Below are 22,294 nucleotides of genomic sequence, written 5' to 3'. Positions count from 1 at the left end.
TATATACATGGGCGGGACTTATGTGTGCGTTCGCTTCTGAGCGCGAGCAACCGGGGACAGGGACGTTTAAAAAATATATATTATTATTTTTTATTTTTTTTACACTTTAACCACTTCCATACAGGGCATGTATACACCTTCCCGCCCAAGCCAATTTTCAGCTTTCAGCACTGTCGCACTTTGAATGGCAATTGCGCGGTCATGCTACACTGTACCCAAACAAAATTGGCGTACTTTTTTACCCACAAATAGAGCTTTCTTTTGGTGGTATTTGATCACCTCTGCGATTTTTTTTTTTTGCGCAACAACTAAAAAAAGACCGAAAATCTTGAAAAAAATTACGTTTTTATTTTTTTCTGTAATTTTTTGTAAATAAGTACGTTTTCTCTTTCAATTACGGGCACTGATATGGTGGCACTGATGGGCACAGATGAGATGGCACAGATGGACATCGACGAGGTAGTACTGACGGGCACAGATGAGGTGGCACTGATTGGCGGCGCTGGTATGTGGCACTGATGGGCACACATAGGCGGCACTCATGGGCACACATAGGCGGCACTGATGGGCACTCATGGGCAGCACTGATGGGCACTGATGGGCGGCACTGATGGGCACTGATGGGCACTCATGGGCGGCACTGGGCACTCATAGGCGGCACAGATTGGCACTCATGTGCGGCACAGATGGGCACTGTGGGGTGGCACTTATGGGTGGCACAGATGGGCACTGTGGGGTGGCACAGATGGGCACTGTGGGGTGGCACTGATGGACACTGTGGGGCGGCACTGATTTACTTGTTGCCAGTCAGTGCCCATTTGTGGGCACTGATTGGCATCTTTTTTTTTTGCATCTTTTTTTTTTTTCCCCAGACTTTTTTTTTTTTTTTAAGACTTTTTTTTTGGACTTTTTTTGCCCCTTTTTTTTTAGTTTTGCCCTTCCCTAGTGGGCATCCCTGGTGGTCCATGTGGCGATCCGAGGGGGGGCTGCGCTGATAAACAATCAGCGCGAACTCCCCCTGTCAGGAGAGCCGCCGATCGGCTCTCCTCTACTCGCGTCTGTCAGACGCGAGTGAGGAAGAGCCATCAACGGCTCTTCCTGTTTACATCGTGATCAGCCGTGGTTGGACACGGCTGATCACGTGGTAAAGAGTCTCCGTGAGAGACTCTTTACCGGGATCGGTGTTGCGGGGTGTCAGACTGACACCCCGCACCAACGATCGCCGCGATGCGCGCCCCCGGGGGCGCGCAGCGGCTAAGAATCCTGAGGACGTCATATGACGTCCAGTCAGGATTCTACAACCACTTTGCCAAAGTCAATTTGTCATTGGCGGGCGGCAAGTGGTTAAAAAAAAAAAATTGATCACTTTTATTCCTATTACAAGGAATGTAAACATCCCTTGTAATAGGAATAGTGTGTGACAGGTCCTCTTTATGGAGAGATGTGGGGTCAATAAGAAAAACATTTCACCAATCTCATGCTTACTAGCCGCAATTGCGGCTTTGCGTCATCACATTGTGCCCGGGTCTCCGACAGTCATCTCTATGCTTCCCATCCGGCGCTGGATGATTCTTTCTCCGGGCCCCCAATGGCACGGGAGAGCCCGGAGAAGCACCGGATGGCGGCGGGAGGGGGGAATGTCCCCTCCCACCGCCTATAAGAACGATCAAGCGGCGGAACCGCCGCTATGATCATTCTTATGGTGCGCAGAATCGCCGCTGGCAAATAATGATATCTGAATGATGCCTCTAGCTGCAGGAATTATTCAGATTTCCCCTCACAAATCCCAGGACGTCATATGATGTCCACCCGGGATGGGAGATGTCATCTGTTGACGTCATATGACTATGGGCCGGTACTGAAGTGGTTAAACTGGAAAGTGCAAACTCTTGTGCAGCTCTGCATAGAAACCAATCGGCTTCCATTTTTTTTTGTTTTTTTTTCAAAGCATAATTAAACAAGCTGAAGTTATAAACTGATTGGCCTCCATGCACAGTTGCAGCAGATTTTGCACTCTCCAGTTTTAGTAAATCTACCCCTTATGCAGGCCATACATGGGTTGAATTCCGATCGAATTTTCTTTGGAAAGTCTGAATATGTGTTTTGTGATTTGATTACACAACCATTGATTTCAAAATTTGAGCAACCAAGCCTTCAATTTCAAATCCTGTTGCTACAGAAAATAATTTTTGTGGCCAAGAATCTTATCTTTCCAGGAATTTTCTTTTCTTGTGCTCATGCACATTTCTTTTTCGATTATATTTCTCACGAGATTCTCCCATCATTGATTCAAAAATTGTTCCTTTATCAAAATATTTCCAACATGCCCGATCACTCAAAATCAATTGCCATGCGAAAATCAACCGTTGGGGCAGCCCGCTAATGGTGCCAAATTTGAACAAAAAAATTCTAAGAAAAGATTCGACATTGTTTGGCTGGCTTTTAGTCCATAACTAGACTGACGTTTAACATGGGAGTCTATGGAACGACCGGCCGGTACCGGGTCCCCAAAGTCACCAGAGAGATTACCACTTAACATGGGAGTCTATGGAAGGGGTGCCGGTTTTGAAAAATTGGTGCTCCCCGGCCGTAGGTCCCCCGGACATCAAACTTTGCACACTTGTAGAGGAAGAGTGGGGCTATATGTGTGCCAAGTTTGGGGTCCAGGGAACCTACAGCCGGCCGGTACCGGGAGATCAGGCGCAAAAAGGTGACTCGAGTATAAGCCGAGGGGGCATTTTCAGCACAAAAAAATGTGCTGGAAAAACTCGGCTTATACTCGAGTATATACAGTAAATAATTTTTTTCCGGCCTGCAAATCCGTTATCGTATTATTACAAGCATTATTTTATATAGCCAGAAGTGGAACAAGTGCTCTATTTACTTATTGTTTATTAATAGATAATACATTACTGTATATACCACAATGTCTTAGGTTTGCATGAAGGCCTCTTGCACACTAAGGCCCAGATTCACGTAGAATCGCAAGTGTCTGATTCTCAAAGCACTTGCATGAAAACTTACGCTGGCGGCCTCCGGCGTAAGCCCGCGTAATTCAAAGGGGCGTGTGCCATTTAAATTAGACGCCCTCCCGTGCCGGACCTACTGCGCATGCTCCCTTTTGAATTTCCCGCCGTGCTTTGCGCGAAATGACGTAATTTTTTAGAATGGCGACGTGCGTAGCGTACTTCTGTATTCCCGGACGTCTTACGCAAGAAGGAAACATTTTTAAATTTCGACGCAAGAACGACGGCCATACTTTATACAGCACATACGTGTGCTGTGTAAAGTTAGGGCACCTAAAACGATGACTAACTTTGCAACGGGAAACTAGACTAGTAGCGAACGCGAAAAACCGCCGTGGAACGCCGTAACTACTAATTTGCATACCCGACGCTGGTTTACGACGCGAATTCCCCCCAGCGGCGGCCGCGGTATTGCATCCTAAGATCCGACAGTGTAAAACAATTACACCTGTCGGATCTAAGGGCTATCTATGCGTAACTGATTCTATGAATCAGTCGCATAGATACTCTGAGAGATACGACGGAGTATCTGAGATACTCCGTTGTATCTCTGCTGTGAATCTGGCCCTATACTCCTATTTGAGCATCTACTTTTTCAGATTATTATATATTTTTTGGTATTTGAATGAATTTTCGCGCATATTGCGCAATTTTTCACACAAATTTGTGCACATTTTTGCGAATGCTTGGAAGCTTGTTCCCGGATTGATAATGTCAATGGACAAATCTGTGTGCATTTGCAGGCTTGATGTGTAAATTACTTACCAAAAATGCAGATTTTTCTGTTTACACGCATGTGTGCATAGACACATTACAATTCATGGGCTGTATTTTAGCTCAGCAAAAAAAATAAGCTGTACTGAGCATTTTCAAGCTGCAGTGCACAAGAGGCCATATTTAGAAAAATATATAACTATTGTTTTTTTTTCTTTTTAAGATATCTTTGGTGAGCCTAGTAGCCAATGCCTTGGGGTACTCAGAATTAGGAGCTATTAAGTCTCTTAGAACACTGCGAGCATTGAGACCCCTGAGGGCCCTGTCACGGTTTGAAGGCATGAGGGTGAGTTTATATTTAAAAACCACATAATGAATTATTTGCAATGCCTTTTTAATGTAATCCTAAATAATGCATTAAAGTGAAAAGTATAACTAAAAGCAAAACAGTTTTTTAGTTTTAAATAGTGGCGAGGTATAAGAACCCCTGTCGGCTTTTTTATTGCTGTCGGTGCCCCCGACTAGTCTGTGTCCCTAAAGCGTCTCTGTCACCAGATTTGCAGGAAGTTGGTGGACAAGAAGTCAAGGGAAATCCCCAGAGGGCAAAGAAAATCTGACAGGGGTTATAACCCATGCTCACTGCATGCCCCCAGCACAGAGACCGAATTGTCAAAGACGGCTCTTGGCTCAGACTAAATATTAGTAGCTGGCGGGACCGGCTCCCAATCATTTGAACACTGTCAATCACAATGGTCACATGATTGCCGATCCATCCCGGCCCCAAAGGAAGGAGCTAAAAAGTACATGTGTCTGCATGCGTTTATGTGTGTTTTCATGTGGTTAGACATGATCAGAATATCTAATCTGCATTAGATGCACAGACTTCTATTTTTTCTCAATACAGCCAAACTGAATGCAACTGAACCCAAGAAAACACGCAGTGTGATTTATATCATTTACAATCATTGCATTCAATTATATGAGTTTAGAAATGTCCTATAAATGCATATAAATACATATAATCTCATGCTTGTGTGAATGAGACCTTAGGATTTATATGCTTTACATGCATTTTAAAAGAAACAAGCATATGCTCTAAAGAGGGGTTGTAATCATTTAATGAAGATTTTTCTTTTGTTTGTTCACTTTGCTGCATTCTAAAACAATATAAAATTTTTGTTTTGACCAATTTGAAAATTTATCGATTTGATCGTTTCGAATCGAAAAAAAACTGTAAATTTTAAGAAAACTTGAAAATTCTGAATCGAATTCCGAATACGAATTCCGAAACAAATTGAACAAATCAACCAAATTTAACTAAACAAAATAACTAGATTAATGAATCAAAACTAAACAAAACTAATTTTTTCATCATGCACATGTCTAATGCACATATCTAATGCACAGGTGTGTCGTGCATCCACATGCAGGCAGTCCTATTCATGTGTATTAGAACACAGCAGTTGCACAGACACAGCTGCTGATTCCATTATGACAGCCTTGCAAGTGCATTATTTTTTTATTCTACGGGATTAATATAGTGCCAACAGTTTGCACAGCACTTTACAAAATAAAGGCAGACATTACAGTTACAATACAATTTGGTACAAGAGAAATCGGAGGGCCCTGCTTGTTAGAGCTTACAATCTAAGTGCATGTCCCGGAACATAGACAGTGTGCATTCAGAGACAAGCACTCACATCCAAACAGCTGTCAAATTGGGACCAGTGGTTGTATCTATGCAGCTGTTTTTTCCCAATAGACATGGATGTGACTGCCTCCATGTGGATGTATGGAACACCTGTGCATCATGTTTGGGCAAAGACGGCCGTTCGCATGGGTGTATGGATAGGTACAACCATGTGAATGAGGCCTAAAAGTACTGTTACTAGAGACAGTCAGGAAACTATCATTCTTAAGGTCAGAAATGGCTGGTCACATTTTTCCATCATGGAAATTGCCCTTTAAAAATGTGCAATTCCTAATATACTATGGGGCAGATCCACAGAGCGAGTACGCCGGCGTATCTACTGATACGCCGGCGTACTTTCAAATTACCCGCGTCGTATCTTTGGTTTGAATCCTCAAACCAAGATACGACGGCATCTGGGTTAGATCCGACAGGTGTACGTCCTCGTACGCCTTTGGATCTAAGATGCAATACTTCGGCGTCCGCTGGGTGGCGTTCACGTCGTTTTCCACGTCGGGTATGCAAATTAGATATTTCCGACGATCCACGAGCGTACGAGCGGCCCGCGCATTTTTTTTACGGCGTCTCTAGTCGGCTTTATCCGGCGTATAGTTAAAGCTGAGATTTTGCCGCGTATAGATAGACTTGCCATGTTAAGTATGGCCGTTGTTCCAGCGTTTATTTTGAATATTTTTTTTTTTTTTTGCGTAAGTCGTCCGTGAATCAGGATGGACGTAAATCACGTCTAAGTTGCGACGTCATTTAGCGCAATGCACAACGGGAAATTTAGAAACGGAGCATGCGCAGTTCATTCGGCGCGGGGACGCGCTTCATTTAAATGAAACACGCCCCCTAATCGCCGATTTGAATTCCGCCGCCAGAGATGCACTACGCCGCCGTAACTTACGGCGTGAATTCTTTGGGGATTCGAACCGGACAAAAGTGAGTTACAGCGGCGTAGCGTATCTCACATACGCTGCGCCCATCTATTTCTATGTGGATCTGCTCCAGTGCCTTTAAAATAGTATTTATACCCCTTGAAATTTTCCACATTGCCATGTTGCAACAAAAAAATTAAATGTCATTTATTGGGATTTTCTTTGATAGACCAACACAAAGTGGCACATAATTGTGAAGTGGAAGGAAATGGATTTCATTTTTTTTTTACAAATAAAGATCTGAAAAGCCATAGTTAGTCAGGTTGAAAAAGGACACAAGTCCATCTAGTGCAACCAAAAAATTAAATAAAAATACGATCCCATATACACAATCCTTCACCCACAGTTGATCCAGAGGAAGGCCAAAAACCCCAGCAAAGCATGATCCAATTTGCTCCAGCAGGGGAAAAAATTCCTTCCTGATCCCCCGAGAGGCAATCAGATTTTCCCTGGATCAACTTTACCTATAAATGCCAGTACCCAGTTATGTTATGTACATTTAGGAAAGAATCCAGGCCTTTTTTAAAGCAATATACTGAGCTGGCCAGAACCAGTGAATATTTTCACAGCTCTTACTGTGAAGAAACCTTTCAGTATTTGGAGATTAAATCTTTTTTTCCTCTAGATGTAAAGAGTGCCCCCTTGTCCTCTGTGATGACCTTAAAGTGAATAACTCAACACCAAGTTCACTATATGGCCAACTTATGTATTTGTACATGTTGATCATATCCCCCCTTAATCTCCTCTTCTCAAGAGAGAGTAAATTCAGTTCATCTAATCTTTCCTCATATCTGAGCTGCTCCATGACTCTTAGCAGTTTGGTTGCCCTTTTCTGCACTTTCTCCAGTTCCCTGATATCCTTTTTGAGAACTGATGCCCAAAACTGAACTGCATATACCAGATGAGGTCTTACTAATAATTTGTACAGGGGGGCAAAATGATATCATGCTCTCTGGAGTCCATACCTCTCTTAATACAAAAAAGGACTTTGGAAACCACAGCTGGCGTGTAGCGTGCATTTGTATTCAGTGCCCTTTACTCGGATACCTCTAACTAAAATACAGTGGAACCAATTGCCTTCAGAAACCACCTAATTAGCAAATAGAGTCCACCTGTGTGTAATTTAATCTCAGTATAAATAGAGCTGTTCTGTGAAGCCCTCCGAGGTTTGTTAGGGAACCTTGGTGAACAAACAGCATTATGAAGGCCAAGGTACACACCAGACAGGTCAGGGGTAAATTTGAGTAGAAGTTTAAAGCAGGGTTAGGTTTAAAAAAAAGTATCCCAAGTTTTGAACAATTTACGGAGCACTGTTCAATCCATCATCCCAAAATGGAAAGAGTATGGTACAACTGCAAACCTACCAAGACATGGCCGTCCACCTAAACTTATAGGTCGGGCAAGGAGAGCATTAATCAGAGAAGCAGCCAAGACTCCCATGGTATCCCTGGAGGCGATGCAGAGATCCACAACTTAGGAGAATCTGTCCAAAGGACAACTATTAGTAGTGCACTCCACAAATCTGGCCTTTATGGAAGAGCGTTAAGAAGAAAGCCATTGATGAAAGAAAACCATAAGAAGTCATGTTTGCAGTTTGTGAGAAGCCATGTGGGGGACACAGCAAAACAGGGGAAGAAGGTGCTCTGGTCAGATGAGACCAAAATGTAACTTTTTGGCCTAAAAGCAAAACGCTTTGTGTGGCGGAAAACTAACACTGCACTTTATCCTGAACACATCATCCTTACCGTACAACATGGTGGTGGCAGCATCGTGTTGTGGGGATGTGTAAAATTTCAAGGGTTATGAATACTTGTTCAAAGCACTGTAAATAAGAACATGGAAAATATCCTGGCACCCATGGCAGTAAACAATGATTTTGTGTGTAAGTGGTAGTAAAAAATGACCCACAGTTGGTACTTTTTGGGAGTAGAAGAATGACCTAACGCTTATGCCTCGTACACACGACCATTTTTTCTGCCATGTGTATGCTCCATTGCAGTTTTTCCTAGGGGAAAACTCCCGGACAAAAAAAAGAGATCAGGCTCTCTTTTTTCCCATCAGGCCAAAAATCCAAGCAGGAATCCATCCGTCTGTAAGGTTTTCCGACGGGCAGAAAACTACACATGCTCAGAATGAGATGGGAGCGCTCTTTCTGGTAAAACTAGCTTTGGAGATGGCACATTTGTCACGCTGTAACGGACTGAAAAGCACGAAGACTGAAAAGAGCAAATCGTCTCTCACCAAACTTTTACTAACACAGGGATCAGCAAAAGCAGCCCAAAGGTTGGCGCTGTTGGAATTGAACTTCTCCTTTATAGTGCCGTTGTACGTGTTGTACGTCACCGCGCATTGGACGGGCGGACTTTTGTCTGAGCGTGTGTATGCAAGGCAGCCTGAGGCCCCGTACACACGACCGGATCTATCCGCTGGGATTTATCCGCGGATCAGTTCCAGCGGATAGATCCGGTCGTGTGTAGGCCCGAGCGGACAATTTTCGGCGGACATTTGTCCAGCCGACGGATTCCCAGTGGATAAAAATTTCTTAGCATGCTAAGAAATCTATCCGCTGGAATCCTGTCCCTCGGACTTATCCGGTCGTCTGTACAGACTCACCGGATAAGTCCCTCCGATCCCCATCCCTCACATGCGTCAGAATGATTCGACGCATGCGTCGCGCGCGGCGACGGCGCGGACACGTCGCGACACGTGACCGCGGATGTTTTCCACGCAGATTTTGATCTGATGGTGTGTACAAGCCATCAGATCAAAATCCGGAGGAGGAATGTCTGCTGGAAACGGTCCGGCGGACCGTTTCCAGCGGAAATCCTCTCGTCTGTACAAGGCCTGAGAGTAATTCTGTCGGGAAAACAGTTTGTGTGTACTAGACATTACAGTCAGTGGGAGGAGGAATAATTATCTACCATTTATGCCAGTGAAAGGAAAAGTGCCCCCCCCATGGGCTGCATAGAGGCAGGCAGAGGTCTATTTTAGATAATATTGGAACATTTTTGATAGTTTACTAAAGTTTGTCAGTCCACTCACTTTCAATCTGAATGGCAGACAAATATAAAAACATCTATAAATACAGATGTGTTTTCATTGGAATCACTTTGTCACTTTGCCAATAAACTGCTCCTTCCTTCAATGTTGAATAGGAAGATATTTGTCCACAATTAATAGCCGACATAGGAATGTGCAAGGCTTTGCGTATTTTTGGTGTGTGAAAAATCTAGTATGAGGTTGGGATAAGGAGCCGCTTTGGAAAGTTTACTTTGGAAAGTTTTTTTTCTTTGAACTTTTAATATCATGTTTTATACATTAATGTTTTTTAACCATTTCTTGATTTTGCAGGTGGTTGTGAATGCTTTAATTGGTGCCATACCTTCCATTATGAATGTGCTCCTGGTCTGCCTTATATTCTGGCTGATATTTAGCATAATGGGAGTGAATCTGTTTGCGGGTAAATTTTATTACTGTGATAATACTACATCCGGTGTCATGTTCCCTATAACTGAAGTTGACAACCGCAGTGACTGCTTTCATATCAGTAACACCACTAAAGATGCCCGCTGGAGGAATGTCAAAGTAAACTTTGATAATGTTGGCGCAGGATATCTTGCTTTACTTCAAGTGGTAGGTAACATGGTCCTTTTTGTTTTGTTGTTAAAGTGTATGTAAAACTTAACAAGTATTTTTCTTATTTTTCAGTTAAATATACCATTGATATTTTTTAATGTCTGGCTGGTCGATAAGAGCAAAAAACAAAAACAAAAAAATGTTGATCCTTCCAGAAATCCAGTGAGCTCCCTGAGTGAACTGCCTTAGCTGCACTGAAATATTAAAAAGCTTAATTTCTGTGATCTACAAAACACCCCCCCCCCTCGTGTCATGGGGATGAAGAGAAGGGCAGATGTTTTGTGGTTTAACCACTTTAGCTCTAGGCCTATTCTGACACTTCTGATGCCTCGTACACACGATGGGAAAATGGAGAACCTGCTCGGGTTGCTTTTCCCTGTGTACACATGGCTGGTATTCCCGACAGAAAAACTGCCATGACAGCTTTGGTCGGGAAAACTGGTCGTGTGTATGCTCCACTGCAGTGTTTCCCTGTCGGGAAAACTATGGCGAACACACACGGCCGGTTTTCCCAACCAAAAGCAAACATGGCAGTTTTCCCGTCGAGAAAACCGGTCATGTGTATGAGGCATTACAATATGTGAAGGTCAGCATTTTTTTTGCTTGAAAAATGCCCCCAACCACTATTATATTTATAAGCAGAGGCCCTAGAGAATAAAATGGTGGGTGTTTCTTATTAGTGCTAGAATTTTTGCTCTTGCTCTGATGTCCGTGGTGATGCCTCACATGTGTGGTGCAATTGCTGTTTACGTATGCATGCGGGAAGGAAGCGTGCGTTCACCTTTGTGCGCGAGCACGGGGGGAACTTTACATTTTTATTTTATTGCACTCTTAGATTTTGTATTGCTATTATAAGGCATGAACAACATCCCCTGTGATATTATGGGAAGTAACAGCTACTCTTTACTGGCAGAACTGGGGTCTATTAGACCCTAGAACTCGCTCTAAATTAACTCTGATTTCCCCAAAAACTGTGTGCTTGTTCCTAGCTGATGTTTCAAAGAATTGAAGTCAAAGACCGCCAAGCAACTAGCATTTTAAGCAATCGCATACGACACAGTGACAGACAGAACTTTGCTAAGTTCTTCCCTTTTACATACATACAAGTAAATGTGATACATCGTTGCAGGAAATACATTTTTCAACTTTTAATAACAATGGGGTCTAAACGCAAGGGTAGGGATCTTCATTTGAGCCATGTAGTTTTAGGCCCAGATTCTCGTATCTCGGCGTAAATATCCGCGGGCGTAACGTATCTCGTTTACATTACGCCGCCGCAAGTTTTACGGGCAAGTGCTTTATTCACAAAGAACTTGCCTGTAAAGTTGTGGCGGCGTAGCGTAAATCCTCCGGCGCAAGCCTGCCTAATTCAAATGATCCGGGTAGGGGGCATGGATCATTTAAATTAGGCGCGTTCCCGCGCCGATCGTATTGCGCATGCGCGTCCCTAAAATTTCCCGACGTGCATTGCGCTAAATGACGTCGCAAGGACGTCATTGGTTTCGACGTGAACGGACGACTTACGCAAACGATGTAAATTTTTACATTTCGACGCGGGAACGACGGCCATACTTAACATCTACGCGTCGCAAATCTAACGTAAACGTTGTATCTTCACTGTGTCGACCGCGCGTACTTTCGGGAATTCGCGTATTTTGCTAATTTACATACTCGATCGGGAAAACGACGGAGGCGACACCTAGCGGCGAAAAAAAAAAATTGCATTTAAGATCAGACAGCGTAAGAGGCTTACGCCTGTCGGATCGAATGGTTATCTATGCGTAACTGATTCTAAGAATCAGTCGCATAGATACTGTACGACGGCCCAGATTAGGACTTACGACGGCGCACATGGCGTTGCGCCATCGTAAGCCCTTTCAGAATCTGGGCCTTCGTTTTGAAATCTCATTGAACACAGCTAAAAACAACTGACATTTTTTGGAAAATAAGGATCCTTATTTTAGTGAGTCGGTGAGTTAGCCTTGCAAATTGTGTCTATTGTCTGTATGGATTTTGTAGTATTTGCTTATTTGAATTCATAATACCTTTTTTACAAGTAACATTTGCATGTGTTTTCTTAAAGGCTACATTTAAGGGATGGACACCAATCATGTATGCAGCTGTTGATTCAAGAGGCGTGAGTATCAATTCATGATTTAGTTGGTGAAAGTTATTACATTCCTATCTGTGTAAAGAGTATATACAGTAAATTCCAGTGTCCATAAAGTCCTTCATAATCAAAACATATATTGTAACAAAGGTACCTTTTGTTGCAATATATTTACTATACTATAGGGATGATATATACCCAACAAACACAGTTTTTATATAATCAAAACATAAAGTGCTGCATTGTAATACTACAGTATATTCATCCTTCCTGGGAAAAAAAAATCATAAACTCTCACCAGATGTTTTTGACCCTTAACACATAAACGTGTCATATAAGGTTCAATGAACAACTCCAAAATTCCTCCTTGTGGTCTGTGCTTCTCCACTTAATGCACAAAGCCTCCAAAAGGTGCAATCAAAAAAACAAAATGACATAGTGTAGTATGCCACACAATGAGCTTGTTCTATTAAATCATATACGAGGGGTCTTCAAAAGGTTTCCGCATTTTTTAAATATAATAGAAGTGTGGGAAATTTTTGAAGAACCCTTGTTTAATTGTACTTTCTCTCATGGGTCCTATACCACATGCAGATGTATGCTTACCAAAACGTATTGCCCTTTCAATATCGGGCTACACATGGCACCCTTTGAATCTCCTCCTTCAGATCGTATAATCTCCCACAGATTGGCGAATATTTTAGTCCACCAAAAGCGTAAACAAAAAAATCGGAAGGCTATATTGCAGTATGTGATCACATAAACATATTGGGGGTTATTTACGAAAAGGCAAATCCACTTTGCACTACAAGTGCAAAGTGCACTTGAAATTGCACTGAAAGTACACTTGGAAGTGCAGTCGATGTAAATCTGAGGGGTAGATCTAAATTGAGGGTAAGCTCCTTTTATGATCCAATCATCTGCAAGCTAAAATTCTGTTTTTATTTTCTTTGCATGTCCCCCTTGGTTCTACAGCGACTGCAGAATAAATCTTTGCCTCCCGGAATAAATCTTTGCCCCCCCCCCAGTTCAAATACCCCCCCCAAAAAATGCACTCCTTCTAGTACAAATCCTCTATCCCTAATATTTTCCATACTAGTAAACATATCCCCCCCCACTTCAAAAACCCCACCTAGCACAAATCTTATTTCCCCCATCCCCTTCCCAACACATCAGATATTTTCTGTCTGAATTTCCGACAACAAAAATTTGAGAGCTGGGTCTCAAATTGTCCAACAACAAAACTTGTCAGAAATTCTGAGCGTGTGTACACAATTCCGACTTCCAAAATTCCATGCATGCTCGGAATCAAGCAGAAGAGCTGCACTGGCTATTGCACTTCATTTTTCTCTGTTTGTCGTACGTCACCGCGTTCTTGACGTTCGCAATTTCCCACAACATTTGTGTGACCGTGTGTATGCAAGACAAGTTTGAGCCAACATCCATCGGAATGTTTGTTGTCGAAATGTCCGATCGTCTGTACGCGGCATTGGTGTAATTTGAGAACAAGAACAAGTTAAAAACAGGGAACCACTATTTTATACTAATCTGTTGTTTTTCTTTTTACATAGACAGAACAACAACCCAACTATGAAGACAATCTTTACATGTATATATACTTTGTAATCTTTATTATATTTGGGTCCTTTTTCACCTTGAACCTCTTCATTGGTGTTATCATAGATAACTTCAATCAGCAGAAAAAGAAGATAAGTATCACATGTCAATTTCTACTGTTGACTGGTAGGAAAGATATCCTGTCTATACTATATGTATGCATATACTTTGAGACAAATTAGTCAGGTAAAGCCCAAATTCAGGCTCAATTTTTTTAAGTTTGGACAGGCAGTTTTTAAGAAGCGGTTCAGACTGCTATATTTCTTTTTAATCCAGGGCTGTCTCCCCCAGTACTGCTTTCTGATACAAGATGGGTTAAATGGTGCCTACTGCCTAGTATCACACAACCCATGATATTGAGGACATACTGTGAGCACCAGGAGTCAAGGGCTCACCCCTAAGAGCCGGTTCACACAGGGGCAACACGACTTTCAGTGCGACTTTGGGAGGCAATTTCAACACGACTTGAGTATGAATCACAACGCAACTTGAGGCGACTTCAGCGCGTCTTACAACGTGACTTGAAGTTGCCTCCAGAAGGGGTAACTCAATGCCAAATTTTAAATAAAAAAACGGCATGGGGGAACCCAGGAGCATACCAGGCCCTTAGGTCTGGTGTGGATTTCAAGGGGAACCCCCTATGGTGAAAAAATGGCGTGGGGTCCCCCCCTAAATCCATACCAGACCCTTATCCGAGCATGCAGACAGGCCGGTCAGGAAAGGGGGTGGGGACTAGCGAGCGCCCCCCCAAGCTGTACCAGGCAGCATGCCCTCAACATGGGGGGGTGGGTGCTTTGGGGCAGGGGTCACCCTGCGGCCCCTCCCACCCCAAAGCACCTTGTCTACCATGTTGATAGGGGCAAGGGCCTCTTCCCGACAACCCTGGCCGTTGGTTGTCGGGGGCTGCGGGCGGGGAGCCCTCTTTAATAAGGGGGCCCCCAGATCCCGGCCCCCCACCCTATGTGAATGTGTATGGGGGTACTTCGTACCCCTACTCATTCACCTGGTGGAAGAAAAATTTTAATAAAAACACACTACACATGCTTTTAAAGTAATTTATTAGGCAGCTCCGGGGGTCTTCTTCCGACTTCCACCCTCTTATTAAAGGGGGCTCCCAGATGTCGATAAGCCCCCCGCCCGCAGACCCTGAGAACGAACGGCCAGGGTTTTCGGGAAGAGGCCCTTGTCCCCATCAACATGGGGACAAGGTGCTTTGGGGTAGGGGGCCGCAGGGTGCCCCCCTGCCCCAAACCACCCACCCCCCCATGTTGAGGGCATGTCGCCTGGTATGGCCAGCGCTCGCTCGTCTCAACCCTCTTCTTTCCTGACCGACCGGTCTGCGTGCTCGGATAAAGGTCTGATATGGATTTGGGGGGGGGCCACGCTGTTTTTTCGGCATAGGGGGTTCCCCTTGAAATCCATACCAGACCTAAGGGCCTGGTATGCTCTTGGAGGGGGAACCCATGCCGTTTTTTTATTTAAAATTTGCCGTGGAGTTCCCCTGTGGAAGGGAGGGGTTTACCTTAGAACAGGTTCACACTGGGGCGACTTCCTGTAAAGTTGCCTCACTGTGAACGGGGATCCGACTTGGAGGTGACTTCCATTGAAATAAATGGGTACGAGTCTCCTACAAGTCGGATTGAAGTAGTACAGGAACCTTTTTTTAAGTCGGAGCGACTGCAGTAGTGTGCATTAAGATGGCTCCATTCACTCCAATTCAAATCCTGACCACTTCCTCAGAGTAGCACGGTGTTACTGTAGTAACACTGTATTGCTCTGGTCACAGTATGTTAAAAACAAAATTGTAAAAAAACAAACAAAAACAAATGTAATAAAAAGGTAAAACATTGCAAAAAGTCAAAATTAATTATTATTATTATTTTTTTTACGTACTGCCACCAGTCAGTGTCCCTAATTACCACCACATCAGTTATATGATGATGCTGTACTGCACTGGTGGCAGTATGTAAGAACATTTTGATTTTTTTTTTCCTTCATTTTCCAAAAAATTGTGACAAAAAAAAAAAAAAATCCTCGTGCCACTTACTAAATACATTAGACTGTCTACTTTTCAAAAAGGGGTCATTTGGGGGATATTTGTACTGTTCTGGTGTTTTCGGGCCTCAAGAAATTAGATTTTCAAATATATATACCATAGTTTGTGGACTCTAAAACTACAGGCTAAATAATATAAACTGATTTGGGTTATTTTTACTGAAGAAATGGAGCAGAATACAGTTTGGCCTAAATTTATAAAGAAAGATTATTATTATTATTATTATTATTATTATTATTATTATTATTATTATTATTAATATTAGTTTAAAGATTTTCAGTCTTTTTTTTTTTTGTTAGTTTGTTCATTAAGCAAAAACCCCCCCCAAAAAAAGATCAAATACCGCCATATTTGTGTGAAAAAATTATAAATGTACAGTGTTGCATGATTGTGCAATTGTCATTCAAAGTGAGAAAATTGGCCTGAGTAGGAAGGGGGTGAAAGTGCCTGTATTGAAGTGGCTAAGCCATTATCTCCTTCAGGACCAGTTTATTGGAGCTGTGCACAGTGAAGACATGTAGTGGGGAGTATTCACCAGTCGTCTGCAGAGTAGTCTGTAATTTTCCTTACAGCTTAGTCTCTTGAGCTTTTGTGCAATGCGACTCTCTGGTTTATTATTCATTGGGGTCATACGACTACATCTATTACTGTCAGCAAAGATGAGCAAATTATTAAAAAAATCTAGGCATCAGCCGCAGCCTGTACACTGTGCTAAATGAGAGCTGAAGATCTAAGCTCTATATGAGAGAAACTTCATATTGGTGTATTGTAAAACTCTTCAGCTATGCAAGAATGTCATCGTATTTTCTACTCGACCTATTTCAAGCAGTCCCGCAATGTTGCAGTCCTGCTAAAAATCGCAGACTGCTGCGATTACGAGTAAAAAATAAATACTGTATTTTCCGCACCATAAAACGCACTTTTTCCCTCACGAATATAGGGGAAAATGTCTCTGCGTCTTATGGTGCAAATATATGACAGGCTCTGCCCACGCTGGCTCCACCCCACCGCCAACGGCACTGATCAACGCCTGAAGAGAGGCAGGAGAGCACAGGGACAGACATCCATACCCCCCCTGGGCACCAGGCAATCTCCTGACTGGGCATGACACTGTGCCTGAGACAGAAGACAGAGCATTAGGCCACTCAGGCTCAGGCAGATAAGATGACCAATGGTCACTACTCTGTATTCTATGGGCAATGGTCACTACTCTGCATTTCATGGGCAATGATCACTACTCTGTATTTCATGGGCACTGGAAAATATTTTAGTACACCATTTGGTTCAGAATATTTTTTTCTTGTTTTCCTCCTCTAAAACCTAGATGAGTCTTATGGTCAGGTGCATCTTATGGAGTGAAAAATACAGTAAATTATAAAAAATACTATAAATCTATCTCCTATTTTGTAGATGCTATAACTTTTATACTTATTGCGATTTTTATTTTTATTTTTTTTTAACCAAAAATATGTAGAAGAATACATATTGGCCTAAACTTATGAAGACTTTTTTTTCTTTTTTTGGATATTTATTATAGCAAAAACTAAAAAATATATATATATATTTTTTTTAAATTGTCGCTCTTTTTTTGTTTATAGCACAAAAAATAGAAACCACAGAGGTAGTCAAATATCACCACAAGAAAGCTCTATTTGTGGGAAATTGTCAGTTCCGTATCACAAAAAATGGCATGGTCATTAAGGGGGTAAATCCTTCTGGTCCTTAAGTGGTTAAACTATTTTGTCTGTACGCTTTTCAGCATTATGATTTATTTCTATTCCATATTGCACTTAGGAGGACAAGATATCTTTATGACAGAGGAACAGAAGAAGTATTACAATGCAATGAAGAAACTTGGGTCCAAAAAGCCTCAAAAGCCAATCCCGCGACCTAAGGTAAGTTTAATAACTTCATCAATGTTACAATCCCCAAATCTCTCAACGATGCTCAGCTGTGATACAAGTTTAATATCCTTCTATGTTTCTGTTCTGGTTTTGAATCTGTAAGCTTTCATGGGAAATACAGTGTACTTATGAGGACGATTAATTTTGATTTTCTTTCTGCAAACGGAGCAGTAACATTGTTGTCTGGAGGGACACCAGAGATGCCTCATTTCATATAATAGCAATAGTATTTTGGCTTTTCATGAATCAGATATGGGCTTATGAAAAGATATACATTAATATGGCACCTGAAAAACACACACATGAACTTTAAAGGGGTTGTGAACCTTTGTGTGTTTTTTTTCCCACCTTAATGCTTCCTATGCATTAAGGTGAAAAAACACCTTGCTGTGTCCGACCCCCCCCCCCCCCCTACCCTTTTTACTTACCTAAGCACCGAATTTCCCACCTTGCTCTCCCCGCAGCTTCTCGGCTCTTCATTGGATAGATTGATAGCAGGGCAGCCATTGGCTCCCGCTGCTGTCAATCAAATCCAATGACACGGCCACCGGGGGCGAGTCATACACTCGGCGGCTACATCCACCGAGTGTATGACATGGGAGCGCGCCCGCAAGGTAACTCCCTCGGGAGAGAGCTTCCCAGAGGGGGTTAGCTATTGCGGGGAGGAGCCGCGAGAGCCGCCGTGGGACCCCAGAAGAGGATGTTCTGGACCACTCTGTGCAAAACGAACTGCACATTGGTGGTAAGTATGACATGTTTGTTATTTAAAAAAAAAAAATTACTGCACACTAGTGCAAAAACAAGGTCCATAAAGACATAGATGAGTGAGTTTGAGGTGAAGGAACTTGACTGTCCTTACCTCAACCCGATAGAACACCGGAGACTGCAAGCCAGGCCTTCTCATACACATCAGTGCCTGACCTCACAAATGCGCTTTGGGAAGAATGGTCAAACATTCCCATAGACACACTCCTAAACCTTGTGGACAGCCTTCCCAGAAGAGTTGATGCTGTTATAGCTGCAAAGGGTGGGCCAACTCAATATTGAATTCAGTTTGATCAAATTTGATTGGAAATTGAGTGTACTATATGCGCATGAGGCTCATGTGTGTGTGTGTGTCATAGTTCTCCAAACCTTCGGTTTGATAGATGTCTGGAGGGAGCTCCATCCTAATGATCATGACTTTACATACTATTCCAACACACATGACAGCTTTTGTAGGATTGATTATGTTTTTATGCAAGTACATCTTCCACTAGTCCACAAGATATCTACTCCTTCCTCACCATGGTCTGACCATGACCCCTTGGTCTTTCGTGTTTCCCTTTCGGGCCTCACCAAACATCCCTTCCATTGGCAGATTAATTATTGCTTTTGACTACTCAAGCCACCTGTCAGCCTATCCAGTCTTTCATACAAACATACGTTGCTGACAATGTAGGCTTGGTTACTTCAGCTGTGTACCTGTGGGAGGCCCATAAGGCTACAGTTTGTGGCCACATTATCTAATTTTCTTCCTCACGTAAATGGGACAGGAAACGTTGCATCACTGAGCTTCATTCTCACTTGCGGCAGCGGATGCACTTTGAAAGGCACGCCCCACTGCAGCGCATAGAAGGGCTCACGATACCCTGGTGACTGAGTTGGATCTCCTTTGCGCCTCTCGAGCTGAAAAGGGTTTGCGGTGGACCAAACACAAGTTCTATACATTCGCTGATAAACCTGGGTCCATGTTGGCCAAAAATCTGAACTCTGTGGGAAAACTGCATAGGCCAGTTTGACTTCGGACGTGGACAGGGGGTCTTACCTCCAATCTTATCTGGCTTCTCTGAGCTTCTTTCCACACTCTATGCCAAGCCAGGCCCATTTCTCCTACATCAAGCCGAACAGTTCTTTAGTGAACTGAACCTTCCTAGGCTTCCAGAAGGAGCTCATGATGCCCTAACGCCTACATTTCAGAGTCTGAAGAGCAATTAAATATTTTTTAAGCTCCAGACCCAGACAGGTTTTCAGGCCTATATTACAAGACATTCTTTACCCTGTTGGCTCTCTACCTACTTTAACGATCTGAAACACAGATCAATGCCCTTACCTGATGCCTTTAGGGCCCATATATCGATGATCCCCAAGAGGACACAAGTGAACCTCAGGCCTTCTGGCCTATCTCCCTTCTGAGCGAAGATCTTAGGGAAGATTTTGTGTGCCAACTGATACACATGGAATCGGGTGGGTTTTGTCCCAAGAACGAAGGCTAGTGACAATGTCCGTAAAGTTGTCCACCTCATTCAACTTCTACATCATTGGAAAATCCATGGCTTCCTTCTTTCCTTGAACATCTACAAGGTTTTTGGCAACTTGTCTTGGAAATACCTACTATTTTTACTTTCCCATTGGGTCTTTGGTGAAGCTGTGCTGACCTGGATCAAAGCCTTATATTCTACTCCTACAGCTTTGGTCAAATATGCCAGGTATTGTTCTGCACCTTTCTCTGTCTACAGGGGTGCAAGACAAGGCTGTCATCTATCCCCAGCCTTATTTCTCTTCGCACTAGTACCTCTGGCGTTCTCACTTGAGAGAGACCCAAATGTGACTGGAGTTCCTTATGCAGACCGTAACTTTAAATTGAGCCTCTTCGCAGACTATGCCCTCCTGACCTTGACCAATCTACTACGCCATCTGACACGCTTCTCAGCTATATCGGGCCTTAGTATCAATCTGGAGAAATCTGTAGCTTTAAATGTCTGAATCCTGACCTGGTCGTGCGCTTGCAACCCCACTTTCCCTTTTTCATGGGTGTCCTCGTCGTTTGACTACCTTGGAGTCCGATTAACCCCTACTTATACCACTCTACTTGCTGCCAATTGTTATCCCTTAAATCGATCACTGACTGCTCTCATGCAGTCTCGGCAGTTCCCACACCTGCCTTGGATAGGCCGTATCAATTCTGTAAAAATTAAGATCTTAGCTAAGCATCTATACTATTTCTGTACCCTACCTGTGCGAGTCTCTCCACACTTCCTCTGCCTGCTCCAGAACAGGATCTTACACTTTTATATGGGCTAATAAACACCCTAGAATATCTAGGGCCACTCTCTTTATACATAGATTACAGGAAGGCCTGGGGGTTCCACATATCTCCAAATATTATCTGGCTGCCCAAATCTCCCAACTGACTCTGCTCCATGTCTCCTTCACTGTTCCATTGTGGGTGTTCTTGGAGCTCCCTAATTTTTCCCCTCTTTCTATACAGGCACTTCTATGGCTTCTGCAGAAACGACATCCTGTGGCCTTGAGTCCATTAATGCAGCATAGTCTGAAGCTATGGGACTCAGTAAGGTACTCAAGCTCCCTTATGTCCCCCTTTCTGTCCTTGTTACCTATTACCAACAACCCCTTATTTTATTCCCCCTGGTCTTGAACAGCCCCAGGCGTTCACTTGGTGGATCTCGCGTGGTTTTACCCATGTATGCCATTTTTTGACTACCCAGTTCCCTCCGACCTGGATCACTTTACGTTAATCCTCTGATGCAGTCAGATTTTTTTTTTTTTCAGCTCCAACATTGGATAGCTTTTCTCCAACGTGCTTCCTCTTCTCCATTTCAGAAAACCACCTTTGAGCATATCTGCCAGCACTCTCCGGGTTCATCGGGTCTTATCTCTACTCTTTGCGTGTCTTTGAATAGTCGATCCTCTTTGAACTCACTTTCCTATGTGGCTCAGTGGGAGCGAGATCTGGATATGGAAATTGACTCGGCGGATTGGAGCAAGGCCTGGTCTTTGATTGCTAAATGTTCATTTAATACAGCCAATTTAGAGGCAGCGTATAAAGTATTATTGCGATGGTATTGGGTTGCAGCGCATATTGCCCATGCTAATCTGACTTATAGTGATCTCTGCTTCCCGGGGGTGTGGCCCTCGTGGCGATGCTCTACATATCTGGTGGACCTGCCCTCGACTGGTGGGCTTCTTGTCCCGAGTGTTTGGTCTGCTGTATTGCTTGTTCCATTTAAATACTCGGAAAAAGGTTAAATTTGCTTTGTTGCATTGCCCCATTCTGGGCCTATTTGCTCATCAGCAAAAATTGGCACCTTACTTGTTCATAGCAGCTAAAAGGACGATTGCCCAAGCCTGGAAAAAACCCACAGTCCCCTTCCAGGGAGCGAGGGACTTATGGTCATTTTGCTGAATGAACAAACATCTAGTATTCTCCACGACACACATGCCAAGTTTCTCAAGATCTGAGAACCATGGTTTGTGTGTGCTTTCCCTGATCTCCCCCTGACCAGCGTGGGTTGGCTTTAGCCGACGTGCGCCCACACTGGGGACTGCACTATCACCTAGTCTTTTCTCATCCAAACAATGCCAACCCACCTGGCTTTCCTATCCTGGAAGTTACCCCTGCAATAAAAAAACATGTAGGTACTGTAATTTGTGTGATCTGGGAAAAACATTTGTTGCCACAGCTACAGATGAAGAGCTCATTATACAACAATACATCAACTGTGGCACAAACTACGTAGTCTACCTGATCACATGTACTTCATGCAGCCTCCAATATGTAGGCTGTACCACACGTCCCTTGAGAACCCGTATAGGGGAACAA

The 22,294-nt window shown here is 43.3% G+C and overlaps 1 protein-coding gene across 1 annotated transcript in view; it reads left to right on the top strand.

Annotated features, from left to right (window-relative positions):
* LOC120944060 (sodium channel protein type 2 subunit alpha-like) overlaps window positions 1-22,294 on the top strand; it is a 216,350-nt gene that overhangs the window by 178,817 nt on the left and 15,239 nt on the right. The window contains exons 21-25 of the mRNA XM_040357834.1: window positions 3,964-4,086; window positions 9,720-10,001; window positions 12,088-12,141; window positions 13,686-13,823; window positions 17,578-17,682. Coding sequence (XP_040213768.1) covers window positions 3,964-4,086; window positions 9,720-10,001; window positions 12,088-12,141; window positions 13,686-13,823; window positions 17,578-17,682 — 702 coding nt within the window. The remainder of the gene's footprint in view (window positions 1-3,963; window positions 4,087-9,719; window positions 10,002-12,087; window positions 12,142-13,685; window positions 13,824-17,577; window positions 17,683-22,294) is intronic.

Source organism: Rana temporaria, chromosome 6 (genome assembly GCF_905171775.1).
Source record: "Rana temporaria chromosome 6, aRanTem1.1, whole genome shotgun sequence".
NCBI classification, from domain to species: domain Eukaryota; kingdom Metazoa; phylum Chordata; class Amphibia; order Anura; family Ranidae; genus Rana; species Rana temporaria.
This window is presented reverse-complemented; position numbering and strand designations above follow the sequence as displayed.